The sequence below is a fragment of the Pangasianodon hypophthalmus genome, chromosome 29 (assembly GCF_027358585.1).
Source record: "Pangasianodon hypophthalmus isolate fPanHyp1 chromosome 29, fPanHyp1.pri, whole genome shotgun sequence".
NCBI classification, from domain to species: Eukaryota; Metazoa; Chordata; class Actinopteri; order Siluriformes; family Pangasiidae; genus Pangasianodon; species Pangasianodon hypophthalmus.
Genome location: NC_069738.1, coordinates 14,416,299 through 14,440,588, shown reverse-complemented (window position 1 = coordinate 14,440,588; position 24,290 = coordinate 14,416,299). Strand labels below are relative to the sequence as shown.

Sequence of the window (24,290 nt, the reverse complement as noted above, 5' to 3'; positions counted from 1 at the left end):
ATTCCATGTTAAATGGGGAGAAGCCTCTACTGATACTGTAAGGTTATTTTACTTGTGATTACATATATATTAAATAAAAAGAAGCTTGAATAAGCTCACCTCAATGTTGCCTCCAACTCTGGCCAGCAGGGGGGGCAAAGGCTTATCCTTGTCATTTCTAAGCCCTTTTCTGTTAGGTCTACGGGAGTTTGCTAAATTTGGAAAGTAATATAACAGATTAGCACAGTCAAAATTGCTGCATTTCAGGTCAAGCAAATCTGTTATTACTCAGACGACGCATATGCCACAGATGAAGCATTTTACCTTCTGCCCGCTCATCAAAGTCCTCATCTCCTTCTTCTGAGGCAACAGAGTAGTCCGACTGACCATCAGACTGGTCATCCTGCCAGTCTATCGTGAAAAGAAAAACAAAGTAATATGGACAAAATTTAAGGACAAAAAAAATGACATATTTCAATTATTGCAGTATGTGGTGTTGCTGATCCTGGGATGCATGACATTTAATAACTGGCCTTCATTTAGACGATTTTCTGATCGCACCAATTCCATAGCTTTAAAAACACTCTGTTTGCACTTTAGATTCAAACCCTATGTGAATTTGTGCTCAGATGTTCAGTCTGATACCTCTGTCCTCCTGGGACCCGTCATTGTAGTTGACTTGTTTACGGATGCGCTTGCCCTTGCCAAGGTTGCGAGCCAAATCTTCCTGCTGCTGCTCATAGTGGTGCCTAAGCAGCTTCTCCCAGTAATCTGGATCCACACTCTCCTCCTGCTTAATGATCTCTCTCTGCACCTCCTCCTCCTGTTACAGGAAAATAGATAAGATAGGATTCAACGAATCAGTTAGCACTCCAACACAAAGATGCTTTCCTTTACAACGTTGCTTGTCATTAAATATCTGCTACACACTAACCTCATCTTCTTCATCCTTGACCACATACTGAGCCACTTTGAAGGAACTGAGATACTCGTTCATACTCTGAAGCTCTGTGTCCTCTGTAGCATCCTGGTTACGGTCCAGCAGCCGGTCTATTGCCTTATCATCATAGTGAATCACACTGCTGTCCTCCTCTTTGTTCTCCCCTAATAAAGAGTGGAAAAATGTTGCTCAGTATTTAGCTATAGTTTTTCATAGAATATGTATAACTATGTGAGCCAGAGATTTGATCAAGAAGCAGTTTTAAAATAAATAAAAAAAAAAAAAAAAAAAAAAGGCCAGCTCATCCTCCTCCTTTACAAAGGAAGAACAAATTAAACCCAAAACAATCTAATTAGAATGTCAAGTTCTCACAAGGCAATGTAATGCAATCACCTTCTCCATCATCCTTGAACAGTTCCTCTGTGCCGAATTTGAGAATGTCATCCAGCTCTTGCTTAGACATGGAGCCTGTTTTGGAGCCTAAGCCAGGTCGTACCACCAAGTGGGTCAGCATCATCTTTTTCTTGGCCACCTATGTAAAAGAAAATAGAGACATGCAGTTAATGTAAAGGATGGTTAAAATAGCTCTAAGAGGTTCAGTAAAATGGTCTGGAAACAAGCAATACCTGAGTAATTCGTTCCTCAACAGAGGCTTTGGTGACAAAGCGGTAGATCATGACCTTTTTGTTCTGACCAATTCGGTGAGCTCTGCTGAAGGCCTACATGAGAAATAACAAAATAATAATAATAATAATTAAAAAATAATTTTACAGTCAAATCAACAGCAAACCGAAATACTGTTTAGGTGTGTATGCTTGGAAGGCTGTGATGTTGCAAATGAACTTGCCTGAATGTCATTGTGAGGGTTCCAGTCTGAGTCATAAATGATAACCGTGTCAGCTGTGGCCAGGTTAATACCCAAGCCTCCAGCTCTAGTAGATAGAAGGAAAACAAACTGAACAGCACCAGGAGCTGAGGGACAAATGAGAATTGTTCAGAATTTCACTAACTTTATGGAACAGTAGTTGTTGAGCACACAAGAATTCAGAGCTGGAATTAACAGTACTGACCATCAACTCTCCAAGTAGTATTTACTTCTCAGTGAAAACAACAATATGCAGGGTTCACGGTTAATTTACAGAATTGTGCCACACCACACAGTTAAGTGGAAAAGTGCTACTAGCGGATTGTTAGCTAATCTATGTCTAGTACTGTCTTAGCCAGTACAATATAATCTACAAATAAACACTTACCATTGAAGCGGTCAATGGCTTCCTGTCTCATTGCCCCAGTGATACCTCCATCAATACGTTCATACTTGTAGCCCTCATTCTCCAGGAAGTCTTCCAGCAGGTCCAACATTTTAGTCATCTACACCAAGTAACACATGAATAAGCCATTTCCCCTCATATGGATAGAGCTTGGCTTGTGACTGCTTATGCATGTATGCATGTGCATGTACCTGTGAAAAGATAAGCACTCTGTGCCCTCCCTCTTTCAGCTTGCGAAGCATTTTCTGAAGCAATAGCAGCTTCCCAGAAGACTTTGTGAGGGCACTGCCATCATACATCCCATTTGGCATCTTGGGTGCTTCCTGTTTCAACCCACCAGGAATTAGTTTATAATCAGGTAACCGTCCAAAATTCTACATCATATTCAGACCTGCTCACCCCAGAGAGGAATACTGCATAATCAAATCACTGGAATGTATATGCACTTTCTTCCTATTCTTGCACCAAGACATACAGCAATTAATAGGATAGTGTGCAAGCAAACCTTTCTAGTGTCTACATCTTATGTAAAACCGACAAGTGGCAGCTCTGTATATATGCACACAGTTTCTACCATCATGGGCTAAACAATGTTAACTATATATTTGTCTAATGTTAGTCAAGTCAAACATAAATTTATAGATTTTATTGTACATTAACAAACATTCCTATTTGCTTTCAGAGAAAGTGAGGGCGCACCATCTTTCAAGCATAAAATCAAGTTTAGACAAGAGCCAAAAGGCTACTAATGTGAGAAAAAGATTGGGCAAGGGAGCAGGGTTTCCAGGGGGTCAGTTAACACAACTGTAAATCATTCCATATTTTTGAGCAATAATTCATGGCAGCTTTCTGATATTAAAATGCAGAATTCCTACATAAAATGTGTGAAGGTTTGCAGGTCTGAATATTAATTTAACCAATTATATTATCAAGGTTTACATATCTGAAAATGGCTTACCATAGCAGCTACCGGGAAAAGGTAGGGGTGATTGCAACATTTCTTTAGGTCCATTACCACGTTAAGCAAGGACACTTGATTTCCACCTCCTCGAGTGTTCAGGGCCTCAAAATTGCGGGTAAGAATGAACTTGTAATATTTCCTACAAAGTATAAAGACTGTCCTTAAGAAGGTTTCTTTAAGACACTGAAAGATAAGAGACAGGTAAAAGATGAAACCTAGTCTCTTAATAAAACTACTTTTCATCCCAATTGCTCTGAATTTTTTTCCTTTTCTCTAATCTCACTCATTCCTTCTTTCCTCACTCACTTCTGCATGGGACTGAGTTCTACTCGGACGATGAGCTCGGTCTTGGAGGGCATGTGCTTAAAAACATCAGCTTTGAGTCTTCTGAGCATGTGTGGTCCCAGCATGTCATGAAGTTTCTTTATCTGGTCTTCTTTAGCAATATCAGCAAATTCTTCCAGGAAGCCCTCCAGGTTGCTAAAGGAGACAGTGAACACATCGGGTTTGTGTTGATTTATAAAATGGGGGAACTAGTCTTGCTCTGTCCACAGACAGGCACACACACAGGCATGCGCATACAGGCACACGCACCCCGGAGGCATGCGCACCCCGGAGGCACACGCACCCCGGAGGCACACGCACCCCGGAGGCACACGCACCCCGGAGGCACGCGCATACAGGCACACGCACACAGGCACACCTACCTAAATCTCTCTGGTGTGAGGAAGTTGAGCAGGTGGAAGAGCTCTTCAAGGTTGTTTTGGAGAGGTGTTCCCGTAAGCAGCAGCTTGTGCTGAAGGGGGTAATTATTCAGCACTCGGAAAAACTGTGCAGCATACACAGGAACAGCCAAAGCATTAGAATACGAATGCGTGCTCATTTATTCAAGCAGTCTACAGTCAGCTCAAGTGCCAAGATAGCATCTAATTATACAGCCAGTAAATTATTATGTTTTTATGTCCTGTTTCATTACTACCTGCAATAACTGTAAGAAGGCATATTTTGTTACATACACAGACAGGTGACAAATTAAAGGTAAATACAACAGTATCTCAGGAAGGTGTTGGGCCACCACGAGCCACCAGAACAGCTTCAGTGTGCCTTGGCATAGATTCTACAAGTCTCTGGAACTGCACTAAATAGATGGAAAGATGAATGCAACTTTTCCAAAAGATAATACATCCCTGTATGGGGCGCCAGTCTACCACACATTCACACACACACCGTTAGAGTTTAGACCTTTAGAGGCAATTTAGAGTAGTCAATTAAACTACCAGCATGTTTTTTTGAGGTGGGATAAAATCGGAAGCACCCGGAGTTAACCCATATAGACACAGGGAGGGCATGTGAAACTCTGCACAGACAGTAACTCAAGCTCAGTACCGAAGCAAGGACCCTGGAGCTGTGCGGCATCAGTGCTACTTGCTGCACCACTATGCTACCTTATTTATCCTATTCTTGTACATTTCTTGAACTGACATCCACATTTTACTTTAAATGACCAGCAATAATTAGGAATCTTTTTTTTCCATCCTGTATCCACTTGAATGTCTGAATAAGTCTGACAGTCATCATTTAAATTAAAAATTATTTACTTAAAAATGCTGTGTCTGTCCTAGCAAATATTTTCCAACTATTTACTTCTTTTAAAGGCTCATCCCAAATGTTAATTGTCAAAAGCATCTTCATTTTTATCATGCACTGATTAACCATACAATGCAAGCTTAACCACGCTTGGGTGGGAATACCACTGGAATGTTCCTCTCCTTGTTCAGTATCGCATGGATCTACAATGGAAAAGAGGCTAATCCTGGTCATCTGAAGAACAGCGGCTCTTCTGTTTTACCTTGCATGTCACACTAATGTAGCATGCTTCACTGAATGTGCACTTTCATCCACAATTTCCATCCTTTTACTGCTATCTTTAGTAAACATTTCAATACAGATGTCACTTTAGTCACTGTTCCTATTTAAGCACAGCCAGTTGAACAGGCTGTGTGGCTGCACAACAGTAAAGGCAGAGTTATGCTTCTGTGTTAACATGTCTTTGCATCCTAAAGCAGAGAGGGGGATCATGGGTAAATGTGGCACACAGTCCTCCCACTAGCTAACTACACATTGTGCATAGCTGCAGTGCTATTGATTGGGGGGGAGGTGTGTATGATTGCATACACTGAAACAGTCTGATGATACATGAAACTTCTTTGGCAGGGTTAAACATTCAAATTAATGCTGTTCAACGTCCATGTGGAGTGTAAACAATAAAATGCTAAACAAAGAGTAATCAATAAAATCGCATCTAGAACTTTCTGTCTACTATAGACAAGCCTGTGCTCCAAAACTGCTTTGTGTAGTCTGTTAAAAATCTTAAAACCTCTCACGAAAGAAACGGATGAAAAACACTGAAATTTTTACAGTTTAAACAGATTCACTCTCTTAGTTTCTCAGACTGGTGACTTTAATAAACGTTTCTCCTCTATGATTAAACTCTCACACTGAACAGCTAGGTATAAGTTTCCCTTCTGTGTTTCACGTTTGCTTCACACATGGTGATATGATCACATTACCATATAACAAATTTATTCACGGAAAACAGTCATGATATTGTGGTAATATAAATATATTACTGTGGTCATCAGCTGGCATCAGCTGTGTACGGAGAGGAGGCGGGTTGACCCAGCATGTAATGCGTGATGATTCTGTGTCTTATTAACACCAGTCTAATTATCCGTGCCTCTTTGTGTAACCAGAGAAAGAGAGGGAGAGCGATATTAGCTGGCAGAGCTCGTGAGACACGCGCATGCACCCATACACCCGTCGAGGAGCATGAACCTGACAGAGTGAATGTTGCAAGTCCATGGCGGACCCTTTTTCTGTTGAGTTGTTCTGTTTTGTTGAATTTTGAAAGTGAGCTGAAAAGCGTGGACTGAATAAACATGAGCCCGGAACACAGCTAAAATTCTGCCTGCTTCCCAAGTCTTCCTCCGCAACCTCACACACAGGGTTCTACAATTTTGTAAAGTGTGAAGCTTTATACCAGCTGTAGTTCATTATAATGGCCAGTTTATTCCTGCAGTAAACACACTTTACTTCCTCTTTCTTCTAAAAGACTCCCAATAAACACACAGTGTAGGTAATGCCACAACTCCTCTAAAAATAAAATAAAAGTTTATTTTATGTAGCACCTTTAAAAAGGCCTCTCAAGGCATTTTATGTAGGAAAGGAAAATAGAAACAGAAAACTAAAGCATTGTCAATCAGTGACTGATAGACTTGTGGCTTTAAAGCTAGTTACACTTATGTGCCTCAATATAAGAGCTGCTCATACCACTGAATATGGATGAGATAAAACACTTAAAGGCTTTCAGTGAGAAGTCATTTGTTTTATAATTAATCACACAAGATTTCTTTTTTTCCTCAGCACTTTACAAAACATCACTATGTCCATGTTATCTTCTATTCATTATTCATATAGTGAAACACAGAGCTCGCATTGTTTTTCGGCTCTTCTACGCTGTAATTCAGTAATTTCTGGTGTGGTTCATGAGACAGCCCCTCCTAGAGGACACACACACACACACGTAAGTATGAATACCTCACCCTGTGCAAACGTCCGCGCACGATGTCCTGACATGCAAACAGAGACTAGCACACAGAAGTATAAATCAGCCATAATGAGCCCTCACTGAAATCTTTTCTTCTTGCCATCTCTATCCAATACTGAGGTCAAGAAGGCATGTTCAGAATTTTTATACAGGCATGGGAGGATGTAAAACTATCAGGCAGCACGCCTGTCTGGAAGCTTCGGCAGTCATTACATTTCTCCATTCACTGAATCAACCTTTTCTTTCCCTTTAATTTGTCACCCATCTGTATTTCAAACTGGCCAACATTTTTTGTAAACATTGGTAATAAGGGCATCCATCACTGACTATTCCAGTTTGTCTTGACATCTTTGGACTCACCTTCGACTGGTTATTTTTGAGTCTGTGTGCCTCGTCCACCACCAGACAGGCCCAGTCAATGGATCCCAGGATGGCCATGTCAATAGTGATTAGCTCATAAGAAGTCAGCAGCACATGAAACTTTACTGCAGCCTCTTTCTGTGTGAAGGAATAAGCAGAAAAAAAAATCATGAGACACCAACAGAGTACAAAATATAGTTGGCAACAGATGGTTAATCTTTTTAAACAATACAGTCCAATGATTAATAACTAATTTGCTTGCATTGTAACAAAAAGGAATAGACCTTAACCAAAAGCACAATATTTCATCTACGAAATCCAACTGATCATTGTACACAAATGCAGTCACATCCAGATTTTAACAAAAGGGCTGAGAGCATGTACACTTTTTTTTTTAATAAGGAAGTTTAAAAAGAACCAAAACTTAACTGGAAATTTACACTGCAATACTTATTAGCAAATAACTAGTTTCTGAGGCTGAACCTACCTTCATCCTGGAAGCCTTTTTGCCTCCGCGGATGGCATTGTCCTCAAATGAGAACTCGTTCTCTCGGATGACAGCTCTGCTGTCCTTATCACCTACATAGGTGACCACGTACATGTCGGGAGCCCACATTTCAAACTCTCTTTCCCAGTTAATAATGGTAGAGAGAGGGGCACTGACCAGGAATGGCCCTTTAGAGTGACCCTAAAAAGTAAGAAAATGAAAAATTAAATGCATGCCAGTGAAATCCATGCCCTGATCAAATAACCAAATTTATTTGTAACTGGGGCTCATGTCTTTTCAAAGATAGCCTTTTTTTAACCTTTATAAATGAGATATCTATGATTGAGTTGCAATGCTTTCACCCATCGAATTACTCCATATACAGTCTTAATAATGAGACAATATACTGTAACTTGAAATAAGTCTTTATACTCAGTCACGAATCACAAGCAACACAATAAATATCACCTAGTTTTACAAAAGCATCTCTTTGATTTCAGCCATTTATCTTGTCTGACATGTTCTTTTATTCTTTTTAGGCCAGAATCAAAAAATGAGACAGATTTAAGCACCCTGAGGTATAGGATATGGAAACAACACATGACAACCACACAGATGTGTGGTGTGTGGTCTCTGATTAAACAGAACAAATGCTTGCATTCTGCACTCGAGCCAACAGATGGCAGACACATCGTTTTCTAGACCCAATCTATATGCAGAATGGCCATCCATGTTGATTAAATTTGTACATCCATTGATTCAAAATGGCAACTCCTCACTTCTATAAGGCTCACCATAAACCCTTCCCACACACACACCTCTTTGTAAAGTGAGTAAAGGAAGACAGCAGTCTGCACAGTCTTTCCTAAGCCCATCTCGTCAGCCAAGATGGTGTCAGTACCCTGAGCCCAGGAGAAGCGCAGCCAGTTCAGCCCTTCCAGCTGGTAAGGATGCAATGTGCCGCCTGTCGAGTCAAGATATTCTGGCTGACGCTCAAACTTAATGGTTGGCTGAAAAAGGACAATAATAGGTCAGCATCAACCTAAATTTGCTACAATACCTGTTTTTGTTGTACGTGTGACTGATGTCTAGGACTATGTATAGAATATGCACACATGCATTTCCTCACATCAACAACTGGGTTGTCTGGAGGTCTGTCCAGTCTCTTCATTTTTCCTTTGATCTTCATTCTTTTACTTGGTTTACCTTCATCTCCCATCATGAGCTCCCTATCGGGGAGAAGTACACAAATACAATGATGCAATTAAAAGTGTGTGGATATCAGCCAGCATGGTGTGTCTATGCAAAGTTTAAAACTGAGCAGTTTGTAATGTGTATTAAAGCCATCATTGTTCTAAACACACAAAACTCACTTTCCTAAGTACAGCTTTTTTAAAAATCACAGAAATAAAGAATTTGTATATTTCTTGTATAATTCTTTTTTAAGTCTAAACTACTTTAGCACTTTTGAACAACCAGTAGAGTCTATATAGATTCATTATGATTCATTATAGATTTTCTAAAGCACATCTGCCAAATGGTTAAACGAAGTTGTGTGAGATTCACAGACAAACATATATATGTGTGTGTGTGTGTGTGTGTGTGTTGTACCTGTGGTTCCAGTACTGCAGTTTGTAAGAATCATATTCTGGGATCTCCATGTCTTCTGACTCCCAGGTGGCCTGGTCATATGGCAGGTCTCTCCACTTGATGAGGTAGTGACAGTTATTTTTCTTATCCACACTGGATAACAGGACAAAGAGGTATTGAAAATTAGAGTTTAAAGCTTCATTACACATGATTTAACTTTTATAACTTGGTCTGCACTCACTAATTTGAAACACAATTGTTCTCCTTAAAGCGTACAGTGGCATAACTATAATACTTTAATGTAATTGATGGAACAACACATCAATTTACAATAAACCCACAATGGGCTTAATATTTCACCATTATGTTATATAATAGGGTTCAGTGGCCTCTGGAGACCTGAGAACAAAACATACTTTCATAAACAAGAAAATATTGTCACTGCACACTTCTCTGACCAAATTTCAAACATGAAAGTGAGGCATGTTATTTTAACACTGAATGGTTTCACACCAGCATATAGAAACAGCGAGTTGTCTCCAATAGAGAAAACCCTCTTACTGAGGACTGATGTTACGGGGCACAGAGATATCTTTGCATAAACTAATTACTTAAAATGTTTACTATTCAGTCACCTCAAACAGTGAACATCAGCAGTAGCGCTGTACTGTGTTCATAATCACGGAAGGTGATAATCATGTCTCAAGGCAAGTCAAGAAGAGAAAATCTTTAAATTAATTATAAGCTTTACTGTGGATAAATACATACACTATACAGGCCTGAAAAATAGTTTTCTTTTTTATATTTTATCGTACCTTTATTAGGCAACTCTGAACTACCTTGGGGAAAAAACAACCATCAATTTGTTATCACGCAAGAGTCATTTAAAGGCTCAGCAAGATAGTTAAACCCAGTCTTTTATATTCATTGTATCTGCTCGCTACACTGGAAATAATATATTAATATTCTAAAACTTATATAGTACACCATATGTCCTGCAGAAGGATATTTGTGATTCTACTTGCATTTAATATGACTGAACACATATAGGGTTCATTCAGACATCGCTTAGTTAAAAACAACAACTTTCAAGGAATTTTTAAGCAGCAAAAATTTTCAAGGACTTTGACATGATATACAGTAAATGCCACTCGCAGCGCAGGCTGAAGGAAAAGAAACAGTGGGCCAAGTTTAGCCTGTGGGCCTTGAGTCTTAACACACCTGTGTTTTAAGATATCTGAAACTTGGCATGAGTTCTCAGACTCATCATGCTTAGGCTAAAGGACACCTAGTCAGAAGTCGTAGTCTCATAGCCACGGGAAAAGGAGGAGGGGAAAAAGAAAAAAAAGAAAAAAAAAAAAAAAAAAAAAAGGTCTACAGTGAAGGAGCACTCAAATAACAACAGAAATGCTACTATTGCACATGTAATACATAAAAGGGGACAATAAATTTCCAAATTTTTATCTAAGGTCTGAAATTTCGCTGTACCGGCTGCCGCAAAATGCTGTATGATGGAAAAAGAGCGCACCCACAAGGTGTTGGTCTGACCATGGCTGCTGCTAGGCTATTGTTTATGAGCTGTTATATAGCTAGTCAAGATTTCAGTCAGCTTAAAAGTGGTTATTAAAACAGACATAAACAGACCATGTTATTATTAAAGTGTGTTGAGTATTTAAAGTTGCGCGCAGGGGACACACAATGAGAATTCATACTCAACATTTTCATTTCAAGCACTTTTAAACACTTTGAACAAAAAAATACTGATTTTCCAGGTATTCCAGGCCTTAAATTTCAAAGAGCTAGCATCAAGCACTTTTAAGCACTTCATGGACCTGTTCAAATCCTGCACATACTTTGATTTTTTTTTTTATATTTAATGGGGAAAATAATATATTATTTTTTTAAAAAACAGAAAAACAAAGTACGCCATAAATGACATGCATTTATTCAGAACAGTGGGAATACGGGCAAAAAGAAAGATAATTAAATAGACTTCTTTTAGATGACTGAAAGAAAAATCTGACATTCACTTTACCTTCAAATACATACAGAAATCTAACAGTTCACACTGAACTAACGTCTTAAGTGATAGTCTTTTAAGTGTTCTATCAAAGGTCTATAGAAAACTAATAGCCAATGGCAGCCGAGTTCAATAACACCAGCAATGGCAGCTGAGTTAAAGACAAATGGATGTTGCAAACACTCCAACTTGATCAGACTAATGGTTCCAGAGATAGTTCAGGATTAGTGCAGTCTTTCAAATCAAATTCAATGTTTTAATACCTTCTTAAGACCCCACCAAATAAAAGTGAATACGTTGACACCAGAACAATCCCAAATAAATTAAAATGCGTGGTAGACTGCAAAAACCATTCATATGTTCAAATTTTGACATTTCCTACTTTATGTTTTTCCTGTACTAAAATGTCTCTCTTGTCTTTTGCACATCTCATCCAGAAGTAAGGTTCTAGAATTTTAAAATCCAACAAAGGGGAAAGTGAAAATCTTTATCCTCATTGTGCCCAACTGGAATGTCTTGACACATCTTGCATCTAACCTCAAAACTTAATGCCAAATACTCTTCATCCTCCAACCATTTTCATGAAGTTTGCACTTCCCTGTTTTCCCCCGAGGAGATGAGAAGTAGGGGCACAAAAAAAAAGGGCATGAAAAGTTACATGACCCAGAGCTGGCTATGCAAGGAACAGAGAAAAGAGGAAGCACACAAAAAGTTAAATTCTCAAAGATGTTATCATATGTTGAACAATAATTTCTAAATCAGCCATAAATAGTAAACTCAGAATTTAGTATCACAAAGTTAAAAGCAACTTTATGAACTTGCATTTCAAAATCTATTTTGAGATATTTTACGAATTTCTGTAGGAACCCTTGCAGGAACCCTTGCAGGAACCCTACAGTCATTTGAATGTTATAGCACTCCAACTGAACTACATGCATCAAAAGTTCTAGGCTACCTCAAAGTCAGGTACTTTATATGGATATAAGATTAGGTGGGTGCAGAAAGGCAGAAGCAGAGATTATTAGTGAATGGTTTATGTCTCTGAATATCAAAAATCCTTTTGCTATCTTTTGTGAGGCAAATCATCTCAGTCAAGTTTGATAAAGATTTGAAGAAATTTTCAGGCAGACCAAAAAACAGTTTTGCATAATATTACTCAAATTACTTCAAATTCTAAGTGGGAAGAGCATACTGGATCTTGAGACATTTTTGTTTGGTGTGAGTCAAGGAATAAGCAGAAAAAGGTTTTGTCTCTAAAACTTCTCTTACAACCCACAAATTTAAACATCTTTTTTGGAGATTTTAAGTTAAAGTGCATAATAGTAGAAACAGGTCCTATTTAAACTTAGCTTAAAATCACCATAACAGACAGAAAAATAACATGGGGATCATTTATTCAGCACAACCCAAGAAATTCTGTTAAAAGGTAGGGACCCCATCAGGTCAACCAGGGAAAATCTTATTTTATACATTTAGAGAGTCATGTTCTTAACATGTACTTAAAATTTGGTGTTCCCAGCTATCACGGTTTAGGCTCTACATAAACTTTCGGGATTACTATCTAAGTGACAATCACTATTATAGCCATAATTGGCAATCTGTAGGGTCAAGAAGACCAACCCACAAAAAAAAAACAAAAAAACAAAAAAACCCCAAAAAAACCTAAAAATCTAGTTCACAAAGGTAGGTTTTGCATATTACGTAAATTATTTTTTATCTGAGTAGGCAGGGCCATCAAATCAGGAGGAAACAATTATTTAAAGCTGTCAAATGCCCGATTTGCTGATGGTTGTGTTGTCTTGTACAAATTCAAAGTGAATGAATTTGTTTATATTTGAGGCCTGTCCCATTCCAAAAGCAAAAGGCACTGCAGAACTTGGAGCCTTACCTGTGGTTGAGGATGCGGTGAATCATCATCCACTCCATCTTGATGCCAAAGCGGTAATACTTCTCCTCCATCTGCGCATAAATGGGATCTTTGTTCTTCCTCTTTTCACTCTTATCTTCATCGCCTTCACCTCCAAAGTCTATGGGTGGGGGTTCATCCATGTCATTCTTGCGCTGGTAATTTCTGAACATCACCTGGCAATGCAGTTCCAGCTGAGGAGGGAAAAGCACCTTAGACTCACTGTATTTGTGCAATTGGACATATCCACAGAACACAGAAGTTTGGGACTTTTTTGGAATTTTGAGAAGATCTTAAGTTAATGTTGTTCAAGACATGTGAAAGATGTGTGTGCTGACCTGCAGCTCAGACACCCAGGAACAATGCCAATAGGACATGTTCTGCCACTTTGCGAAGAATTCCCTCTCGGGCCGGCCAGCCAGTGGAGTAGGGTCTGGGGCACTGGCTGGGAGGTCGGGTGGGCGTGGAACAGGAGTGGGCGGCGGTGGGTCTCCCCAACGCCAGGTAAGGATCTTCTGCACTTTCCCCTTTAAAGGAGGACACTGACAAAGAAAGTAAAGTTTCAAATCCAAAAAGAAGTATAAAAGTTAACAAGTCAAATTATTTTACTAGTCTGACAATGAGCCACTTGCACTCAGGGCTGTGACATTTTGAAATGGTGCAATTTTCATTTTAAAGGTCTGTAGCAGACATTTTACACCAGATCAGCTAGCTGAGCCAAAACCACAGAGGGTCGGAGAATTCCGTTATTGCTCTTTTGATGGAACAAAATTACTATTACTAAACATGATTTTACCTGCTAATAACATGATTAACATGCTTTAGCTATGACTAACATGCTATAGCTTTTATAGCCTATGGGTTATCGTGGCTTTTTTTTTTTTTTTTTTAAATAAAAGGCCAGACATACGTGATACATTGCCAGTGAAAATTAAACGTAATAATGTATATGTCTATTCTTTCAAGTCAAAACACCCTGTTAGCAACAGAACAAACTACTTTGCAGTGAACTGTCTGGACTAACATTAGATTGTGTGTTCATTTCTGTTAACAGCTTTTTTCTTAACTTGAAAGTTGTGTATTTATGACGAAGCATTCACTTTGAAGCCTTTCTTCAGCCTACAAGAACGGAAAATTATACAAGGGACAAGAAACTGCCATAAATAAAATCTGGAAGTGTCTGTGCAAGTAGCCCATTGAGAAAATAAATTACATTAGATGCCTGTACTCAGAAGATTCTGATATCACACAATGTTCTCATGTAAAAACTAGTCACTATCCTCTACTCTGAAGCTAACAAGCTGCTGTGCTTGTCAGCTAACCCTGTCCACTGCAGCTGAATGGTTCACTCACAGTGCAACGTGGACAGATCCACTCTCCATTAGGAATTTCAGGCAGGGGTGGGTTAAGGCAGTGGATGTGGTATGAAGAGGGGCAGGTGTCACAACAAAGCAGCTCTCCTCCATCCTTACACACTCTACAGAACTCCATGTGGTGGTCGTCTTCTTCTGCCTCACCTCCACCTGCATCGTTCTCCTCTTCCCCATCTGAAGCCTCCTCACGAGCTTCCCACTGAATACCCTCCTTCTCCTGAGAGACATTTTAAAACAAGACTTTATGATTATCCACATTTATCCACAGACAAGCTCTTGAAGTACCTTGTAGGAACATTCTAAATGCCATTTTTGTTAGAAATTATACAAAGAGTAGTATTCAATACTAAAAAAGATAAATAAAATCTTTATAAAGAACACTTTTATTGTTATATTTCCTTTTTAAGGTTCTGCATTATTGCAGTAATAGGTAGTAGAGTAAATTCAAATCACTCAATGCAAAGCCAGATCTGATGAAGGTGTAGGACTGATGACCTCTCTGGCTGCATGGAATAATAACAGTTTAATTATTTGGTAACCTTAATCTTAGTATCTGGACTAATCTGACTGTCTTTAAAGCAGGAATCCTAGATGTGGCATGTAATTTCTGACCTCCGACTAGGAAAAACCCACAAAAAAAACACCCCTTCAACTCAGAGTTCCTACTCAGGAACTTGGAATGGTCTCCTCAACTCCTCAGACTCCTCAACTCCTCAAACAACATGGCTGCTCACAGCATGAACAGCAGCACTTCTTGCCTTTAGATGAGTTATACTGTATATACAAGCATTTACAAACATTACTAGCTTTATATCAATCAACATACAACTGCCAACAACATGACAATAAGCATACCTAATAATCTGTGTTTTTCTCCCTCTCCCCCTCCAGCTACATATGCTACTCCTGAGATACCAGTGCTCCCTGACCCCTTCTGCTCTACGGACCTGCCTGATCCATCCTGATGCCCTTCTTCTGGAAACCCCTCGCTTCTGAGGATGGCCCCACACAGACAGCCTAAGGTTACATGAGATTACTGAGGATGGTACCGCTTAAAGCATGAAGATGGCTTTGGATGTAGTTGATATGAACAGTTTTGCTATGATAGCATTAAGACTGCAATTTCCATGAACAGTTTTGCACTCAAGTCTCCATCAGTGAACAGTGGATAACTTCAACAAAATACACTTCATGTTAAAACTATAATGAATTTTCTGGTTACACAAATGCACTTTTTGCACACTAAAGGGAATTATTATAATCGCACTATCCAGTGCCACCCAGATGAGTCTGGTTCCTCTCATGTCATCTCAGGGAGTTTTTCCTTAAAGTTTTTCCTAAAGCTGCTTTGCGACAATGTCCATTGTTAAACATGCTAAATAAACAAATAAAACTGAACTGTTTAAACGTGCTTTAAACAAATAAAACTGAACTGAAGTGAACACAGACATATTCTCTTGTTAAGTCTATGAAACTGACTAATACAGTTACTGATTTAAGGAGGAAAATATACATCACTCGTTACAGTTAGCTGGCTAGTTTTTTGCTAACAAAAACAGGAACATGGAGATGTCATTGGACTCTTTTTTCCCTCTTTGTAACTTGAATGCATGAACGTTGAAAATAAGGTCGAGAATGGCATAACCTTTCCTGATAAAACTTAGGGAATGTGTCAGTAAAGAGGTGTTTTTAGTAGAACAAATTGCTGTGAACAAATAAATCTAATCTGATAAACAAAAATTGTTAGCCACCATTGATCAGTAACAACAAATTTCCACAGAATCTGATGTGTGAACATTTACAGACAGTCACTTACACAGTGTGGGCAGCTCCAAGTGCCTTCAGGGGCTTTCTCCATATCAGGATCCAGACAGACCATGTGATAAGCTCTGGGACAGGTATCACACAGAATAATCTCTCCTCCCTGCTGACACACCTCACAATAGTCTTGGTGGTCAGTCTCATAGCCATCAGCATCATCGTCCACTGAATTAGACATGGAAAGATAAAAGAGGTTTAAGACATTCTAGCCAGAGTCATCAGACTTGAGTAGGCCTTTCCAGTAGGACTCATGTAAGGATACTACGTCTAGATTTATTGGGTTTATTCAGGGAGACATTGGAAAGAAATGGCAAGAATTCTCACTGAAAAGTTTGTAATGCCCAACTATATTCTAGTGAACCAAACTCTAGTGACTGAGCTCAGTTTGTGAGCTACTGAGGTTTTCCCCACCTTTCTTCTTCTTCTTGGGCTTAGGTTTCTTTTTTGAGCGGCTGCTGCGGCTATTGGAGCTATCCGACACGGAGACGCTGTTTATACTGCCATCATCAAAGTCACTGTCTACGTCCATATCATCATCTTCACTCTTAACAAGCAAGCAATAAAAGTAACAAATCATCTGTCAGATGTGGTGAAATTATGCTAGTGAGGAGCTACATGCAAGTAACAATGCAAAAAAAAATTTTTAAATAAACATCACATACAGAGGAGCGCTTTCTCTTGCTGTTGAAGCCACCCAACTTAATCTTTAGAGGTGCAACTTTCTTAGTCTTGACCTTCTTCTCCTGAGGTTTGGGGGCAGGTTTGGACTTTCTGCGGGCATTAGGACCTGTGAACAGAACATGCCAGCAGGTCTCAATTCTGTAATATATAACTGGTCAGACATTTCTAAATACTACAAATACTCCAAGAGACTTATAGTGCAACATTTTAGTTACTGAAGCTTTCACAGTAGCTCAGTCAGCTCTCTCCTGCTCCTCCACCCATTTGATGAGTGGCATGTGTAACCTTGGGAAGCTATTTTGCACCCAGATGTACTTGCCTGCTGCAGTGTTTATTAAAATAATATCTCAGCAAGCTACATGAGGAAAAAGTATTAATCCAAGGAATTTCATACATTTAAATTATATTACTGACTGAAGTAGTTAATGATGGGGTACAATCAATTTATTACATTAGCAAACCACTGCATGACACAGAAGCCGAGTTTCTTTAAAACACACGCTTGCAAGAGCCATACTCACCCTTGCCCTCTTTAGTCTTGGCCTTGCGGAGTGGAGGAGCAGGAGGGGGCTGTGGCTCAGCAAGCGGAGTGGCTGCAGGGGCAGCGACTGGAGTCTCAGCTGCCACCATACTCTCCACAGCCGCAGCCACATTGGCAGCCGCCAGGGCAGCATTGGCGCTGGCAGACCCACGTAGGGGGTTGTTGGTGCTGAATTCACGCCACTTTGCCCCAAGTACCATCATCATTTTGGAGACAGCAATCTTTGGGTTCTTCGCTGCAATAAGAGGCCTAGGAAAAGAAAGGAAAGTGTAAAGATGATTGATTAGGTTTTCAGCTTTCCTCTCTTGATATTTACCTCTAGATGTGTTAAACACCTTAGAACGTGGCACCTTTTGTGGCAGATCACCCAAATTTGGGTAAGCAAAGGTACTGGAACAGATAGTTAGTTACAGTCTTAAAGTAAATAACACTTAATATTTGTTTGCATATTCCTTGCTAGCAATAACAGCATCAAGCCAGTGACTCACTGACATCACCGAACTGCTGCATTCTTCTTTTGTGATGCTTTTCCAGCTTTTTCAGTTGTTGTTTGTTTTGGGGAGTCTCTCACTTCAGTCTCTCTTCAGGAGGTGAAATGCTGCTCAAGTGGGTTAAGGTCTGATGATGGACTTGGCCAGTTTAACACTGTTTGAGTGTGTGTATGTGTGTTTGTGTACACATACATACATACATACATACATAGGTCCATAACTATTTGGACAATTTTAGTAATTTTGCCTTTGTACACCACAATGGATTTGAAATGAAGCAATCAAGATGTGATTTTCAGCTTTAATTCAATGGGCTTAACAAAAATATTGCATTAACTATTTAAAAATTACAGCCATTTTTAACAGAATCCTTCCATTTTCACAGGCTCAGAAGTAATTGGACAACTGACTGATAAGCAGTTTCATGCCCAGATGTGGGCCTTTTCCTCATTATTTCATGACAAATTAAGGAGACTGATTCCCAGCATTGAATATGCATTTGGTAGCTGTTCATGGGAACTCTCACTATGCGGTCCAAATAGGTGTTTGTGCAAGTGAAGGAGGCCATCGTTAGGCAGAAAAAACAAAACACACCTATCAGAGAGATAACAAAAATTTTAGGAGTCGCTAAATCAACAATTTGGTACATTCACAAAAAGAAGGAATGCACTGGCAAGTTCAGCAACACCAAAAGGTCTGGAAGACCACAGAAGACAACTAAAGTGGATGATCGCAGAATTCTTACCTTCTTGAAGAAAAACCCCTTCACAACATCTAATCAAGTCAAGAACACTCTGGCGGATGTAGGCGTATCATTGTCAAAGTCTACTATCAAGAAACACCTTAATTCATGTAAATGCAGATGGTTTACCTCAAGATGCAAGCCAATGACTTGATAAAAACCTCTAAAAAAGGCTGACCAGTTCTAATGCAAGATTGACTTGGAAGGGCTCATGAGGAGGCAGTGTTATGGCATGGTCATGTGGAGGCAGTGTTATGGCATGGTCATGTATGGCTGCCAATGGGACTGGGTCACTGGTGTTTATTGTTGATGTGACTGCTGACAGAAGTAGCAGGATGAATTCTGATGTGTGTAAAGCTATACTTTCTGCTCAGATTCACTGTTCTATAATGACCCAAAACATGAAGCGAAAGCAACCCAAGAAATGACATACTCTTAAATGTCCAATGACCTCAACCCAACTGAGCATGCTTTTCACTTACTGAAGCATCTCAAGGGAGGAAACTCAGCATTTGTCCTAATATTTATGCAATTACTTTTGAACCTGTGAAAATGGAGGGACTCTACAAAAATGGCTGTAATTCCTAAACAGCTAATGCAATATTTTTGTCAATCCCCTTGAATTAAAGCTAAAAGTCTACACTTCAGTCACATCTTGATTGCTTCATTTTAAATATCTATCTATCTATCTATCTATCTATCTATCTATATATATATATATATATATATACACACACACACACACACACACATACAAACGCTTTATTAAGAACACCTGTACATGTACGCAGTTGTGCAGTTATCTAATCAGCCAATAATATGGCAGCAGTGCAATGCAAAAAAAAACATGCCGATACAGGTCAAGAGTTTCAGTTAATGTTCACACATCAAACATCAGTATGTGTGATCCCTGTGACATTTTATTGTGGCATGGTTGCTGGTATCAGATGGGCTGGTTTGAGTATTTCAGAAACTGCAGATCTCTGGAATTTCACACACAACAGTCTCTATAGTTTATACAGAATGCTGAAAAAAACAAAAAACATGGAGCAACATTTGTGTGTGGAAACGCCTTGTTGATAAAGGTCAGACGAAAATTGGCCAGATTGGTTTGAGCTGTGTGCGTGTGTATGTGTGTAATGAATTATGACTAAGCAGATTTGAGAATTCAACCACGCTGTGGTATAAATATATATAAAAATCTTCAAAACATACCTGTAAAGCCAACTCACATGACCACGTATAGTCTTTATATACATGAAATACTGTGTTCAAAGAGTGACTGATGCCTGAACATACCGCACCTGACAAATTGACTGAAGGCCTTGTAGTTGGTAAGAGATCTGTAGTCCTCTTCAGTAAAGACATGGTCAATGTCCTCCATGCCCCAGGTATCCAGCAGCTGGGAGGAGGTCTTCGGCTCCTGGAAAAAGTTTTACAGAATATATGTTTTTTTTTTTTTTTTTTTTTATTTATTTTTTTTTTTTTTTATGTATTTCAAATAATATTCTGCCTTGGGTTTCTTATGGGCATTAAAACATATGAACCCTGCTCTATGTGCATCACCATACCAAACATGTCTCTACAATTCTACACTGAACTAACAGTGTCGGGAGCAGAGTGGATTTGCTGGAAATAAGCTATTTATTATTTGTACTGCAGCAACTGTAGCGCTAATACTCACAGAGCTATCATCATCATCCTCATCCTCTTCTTCCTCAGGCTCCTTCCTCTTAGAGATAGCCAAGCTGGAGCTCCTGTCAGCACCAGCACTGTTCCTCTTCTTGTCTCTGGAGGTGCTGGCTCTCTTCTTCTTCTTCCTGCCAGGAGTGTAATCACTGCCCTCACTGTCAGAACGCCCTCCAGGCCCATCTTCCTCCACCTCATCCACATCATGCCCCTCTACAGGCTCAGGGGAACTAATTGGGATATCCTGAGGGGGAAAGCACACACATATTGTAATACAGCAAAATATTCAATATAGCAAGATGTCCTATTTTAATATCAGCAGTTCAGTGCAGCAAGGTCTCAGGAAAGCTTTACAGTACAGTAAAAGTTTACAGAAAAAAAGAGCCACTAAAAAATTTACAAAAAAATGAGAGAGCAAGATATTCAGTTACAGATGTGGCATCTTTTAGGCTTACCTCCCTACGAGAGCGCTGCCTCTTGCTGCTTTTGCTCTCACGACTGCTCTTCTTGGCTTTCTTCTTCTTTTTCACTTTAGGGGCTTCATTTTCTGACAAATCTTCCTCCAGGTCATCATCTGTAGAAGAGACATATGCCAAGAGTTTAGATTTCATTCATTCAGCATGAACAATTTTACACACACCCCCATGTTAGATTGTGGGCCACCATTCAGCAGCTCAATTCAGAGGCCCTGCACAGCATCAAAACTAAAATGTCAGAATCTACCTTTAAAAGTAAAAGCTCATTAATTCTGCTCGTCTCTCAACATGCTTTCACATACACAGTGTTTAGGCCATTTGAATTGAGCTGTGTGATTTTCCCCTCGGAGTGGGTATGAACCAAAACGACTGGTGTGAGACCATCTGAGTGAGGTCATGTCAGACCGGTTCCAAGTGAACTCTAGTGTGGTTCTATTGCAGTGTGAAAGTGATTCAAAACTGAATAAACCCAAACCAACCACAGGAAGTGAACCAAACATTAAGTAATTCAATTTTATTTATACAGCGCTTTTAACACTGGACACTTTCAAAAAGCACCTTTACAGAAAGCTGGGTATAAATTTCACATTTTAAATTTATCCAAACTGAGTTAATCTAGAAAATGTGTTCTAGATGTTTGGCCCGATGAACAAAAAGAGTAAATAAACATTGGATGAGTTACACAAAATGTCATTTATATAATTATGTAATAATTTATTTAGTGCTGGCTCTGTGTTTTCTGTGCTCAGGTGATTTTTGTGATTTCTACGTGTGCTGGGTAAAGGTTTGTTTAGCTTTTCGTAGCCTTAATTCTGCCCATAAATAAAAGTGTTTATTATGACCATGCTTCCAGCCCTACAGGCCCATCAGCCAACGTTTCTTTTGCTTTCTGGTTTGTTTAATTATGTGTGGTGTGAAACAAACAGTAAATAACCAATAGTATCAATCGGGCTCTGATTTGGACTCAGCGTACAGACAAATAGGTGTAAAAGTGACATCAATTACATTACAGGCTGGTTCAGCAATAAGACCTGTGTATTGTGTCTGTAACTGTGGGGCCTCTGATAAGACAGCCTCTGCTTTAATATCTGAAATGGCATGTGGAAGCACTACTTTGTAAAGTGACTGTCTCTTACTCGCTAAATATTTCAGTAACATAACCGGGAATCATCCTGGGTAAGCATCAGACCACAGTCTGCTGGGTCGAAGAATCAAGTACATTCACGATTAACTAATATAATGGACTATTGAAACAAAAGGAGACAATGCTATAAGAAGCTTGTACATCCAGTTTTCATGTGATAAAACCTATAAATCAATTTAGCATAAACTGAAGTAAGAACTAAAAGGACATCAGGCCCGAGCAGTGTGGCTTCCTTAGCAGCTGAAGCAGAGTGTGTGTGTGTGTGTGTGTGTGTGTGTGTGTGTGTGTGTGTGTGTGTGTGTGTGTGTGGGGAACCCCCATTACGAGCAACTGATAAGTGACGTCCTTAAATCTTTCTCCTGCCAAAAACAAATTCCACAACAGGCAGAAGAGACAAAATAAACGACTAGGAATACTTCAGTTTATCGGAAAACTGCCTGGTAGCTCGACAGACTGTTCGGTAAACGGAGCTTTGTGATAAAAACATCTGCAAAACGCGTGGATTCGTCACCAACTTGGCCAGCGCTGCGCTCTCTCACACACACACACACACACACACACGAGAGAAACACCGGTAGGCCGCAAAGACAGCCATGCCGGGAAACACTAGCTCTCCAAAGGCTAGCCGGAAAGCTTACAGTTAAATGAATGGGTTTTAGTGAGTATTGATGAATTATTAGCGCTGTTCTCCAGAACCCGACCGAGACTGAACTGCGCGAGCTTGTGTTTAAACCGGTTAAAGTAATTAGCCGGTTAGCTAAACTAATAGTTCTTGGTAAAATATCAGCGAAGTGCACTGAGAATCGACTGAACTGCAAGACAATGAAAAACAAGAAAAAATACATTTATTACAAAATAGACGCGTTGATTTTTCCATAAGTTTGTTTCAGTAACAGGGCTTTAATTCTTTTTCAGTTTAGTTTACTGGTTAGATTAATTTTAGGTGTTTGTAAACATAATTTGAAAAGGACTTCACATTTGCACTGTAACACAACTTTCTGAAGAAAAAAACACACACACACAGAATCAGGAACATTCATGTGTGAGCTAGCTAGCTAGCAGGCTAGCTGTGTAAATGTTACCTACCTTGCATCATTGACAGGTCTTCTGTCGGTCCGAAATCATCTCTATCGTCTTCACTTCCAGACATAGTATTTGTGTATTTTCACCGTCTGGTTCGGTTAAATACACGACTCCTTCACTCCTCTTCCTCAGGCTTGTGGCTTCAGAGACAGGGCGGGAGAAGAGCCGGTTTCGAAGAGTCAGAAATTAAAAGCACATTAAGAAAACGGAAGTTAGTATCAGTAGCCAATATATATCCGTCATATCTTTCATAAGAATCTTAATTTCCGGGATTTTAAACCATTTAGATACGGTATCCTCAAATATGTAAAGACAAGAACACAGACAAAAAAAACCCGGTGAAACTTACACCCGGCAAACAGCAGAAGGTTTCACAGGCTAGCTAAGCTAACTGTTAGCTCTTTCTCCAACTAGCACGCAGCGCAGGCTAACGCGCACGAGCGTGTGTGTGTGTGTAAGCTAGCTGCACCGGCTAAATCTGTTGGCGCGATGGATTCATCTTGTGATGTTTCGGAAAACTTCGCTTTCTTTTTGTATTCGATCGATTTACAATCACTGATGTCCACAGAGTGATGTTCCCTGAGAGGCACAAGCAGCCAGTGTACCGCTGGTGTACTCACACAACTTGAGTGTAGCCGCCGGCTGAAACGGGGAGGAAAATGTGAGGCGGTCTCCAAGTACACTGTTTCCACGCTCTGTGATCTCCTCGTCCAGCAACAGTTAAATGCAGCTCAAAGTGGTTCCTTTTGTGTTGATTATAAAGCTATAGGATTTCCTGCGGTGTAGGGTCCGTACGACGTCGCCGTCTCTCCCTCTCCCACTAACACCCCTTGCATACACACAAAGAGATCAGGGGGCAGACATCCCATAATAACCCCCTACACACATATACACACAGACTCACCCCTCCCCCCACTCTGCATAGTTACCTTGCAACATACAGACCATAATAATCCACCCCCCCACACACATATACACACTCTCTTCCCCATTCCACCATGGCCCTTAGCAACCGTTACCATAGGGACATTCACCCCTCCCATACCCTTGAACATCCCATAATAATAATGAGCACAGTCACTGACATCCCACAATAAGCATAACTCCAAAAAAGAGAGAGCTCGCAGG

General features: G+C 39.8%; 1 protein-coding gene across 2 annotated transcripts in view; it reads right to left on the bottom strand.

Moving 5' to 3' along the window:
- The window catches only part of chd4a (chromodomain helicase DNA binding protein 4a), a 29,866-nt gene extending 5,823 nt beyond the window's left edge, over positions 1-24,043 (bottom strand). The window contains exons 1-29 of one of the 2 annotated variants that reach the window (XM_026928076.3): positions 23,783-24,043; positions 23,166-23,302; positions 20,915-21,033; positions 20,455-20,703; positions 20,075-20,193; positions 17,518-17,786; positions 16,978-17,102; positions 16,727-16,859; positions 16,311-16,480; positions 14,475-14,711; positions 13,460-13,663; positions 13,104-13,315; positions 9,217-9,348; positions 8,735-8,834; positions 8,424-8,615; positions 7,606-7,806; positions 7,119-7,256; positions 3,859-3,980; positions 3,458-3,631; positions 3,149-3,290; positions 2,382-2,513; positions 2,173-2,290; positions 1,767-1,891; positions 1,546-1,638; positions 1,313-1,451; positions 914-1,083; positions 625-802; positions 304-390; positions 100-191 (exon numbers count right to left, since the gene is read on the bottom strand). In XM_026928076.3, the coding sequence (XP_026783877.1) occupies positions 100-191; positions 304-390; positions 625-802; positions 914-1,083; positions 1,313-1,451; positions 1,546-1,638; positions 1,767-1,891; positions 2,173-2,290; positions 2,382-2,513; positions 3,149-3,290; positions 3,458-3,631; positions 3,859-3,980; positions 7,119-7,256; positions 7,606-7,806; positions 8,424-8,615; positions 8,735-8,834; positions 9,217-9,348; positions 13,104-13,315; positions 13,460-13,663; positions 14,475-14,711; positions 16,311-16,480; positions 16,727-16,859; positions 16,978-17,102; positions 17,518-17,786; positions 20,075-20,193; positions 20,455-20,703; positions 20,915-21,033; positions 23,166-23,229 (4,236 nt within the window). In that variant the 5' untranslated portion in view covers positions 23,230-23,302; positions 23,783-24,043. The other variant, XM_026928078.3, reaches the window with a different exon arrangement.
- Positions 24,044-24,290: the final 247 nt, after the last annotated feature.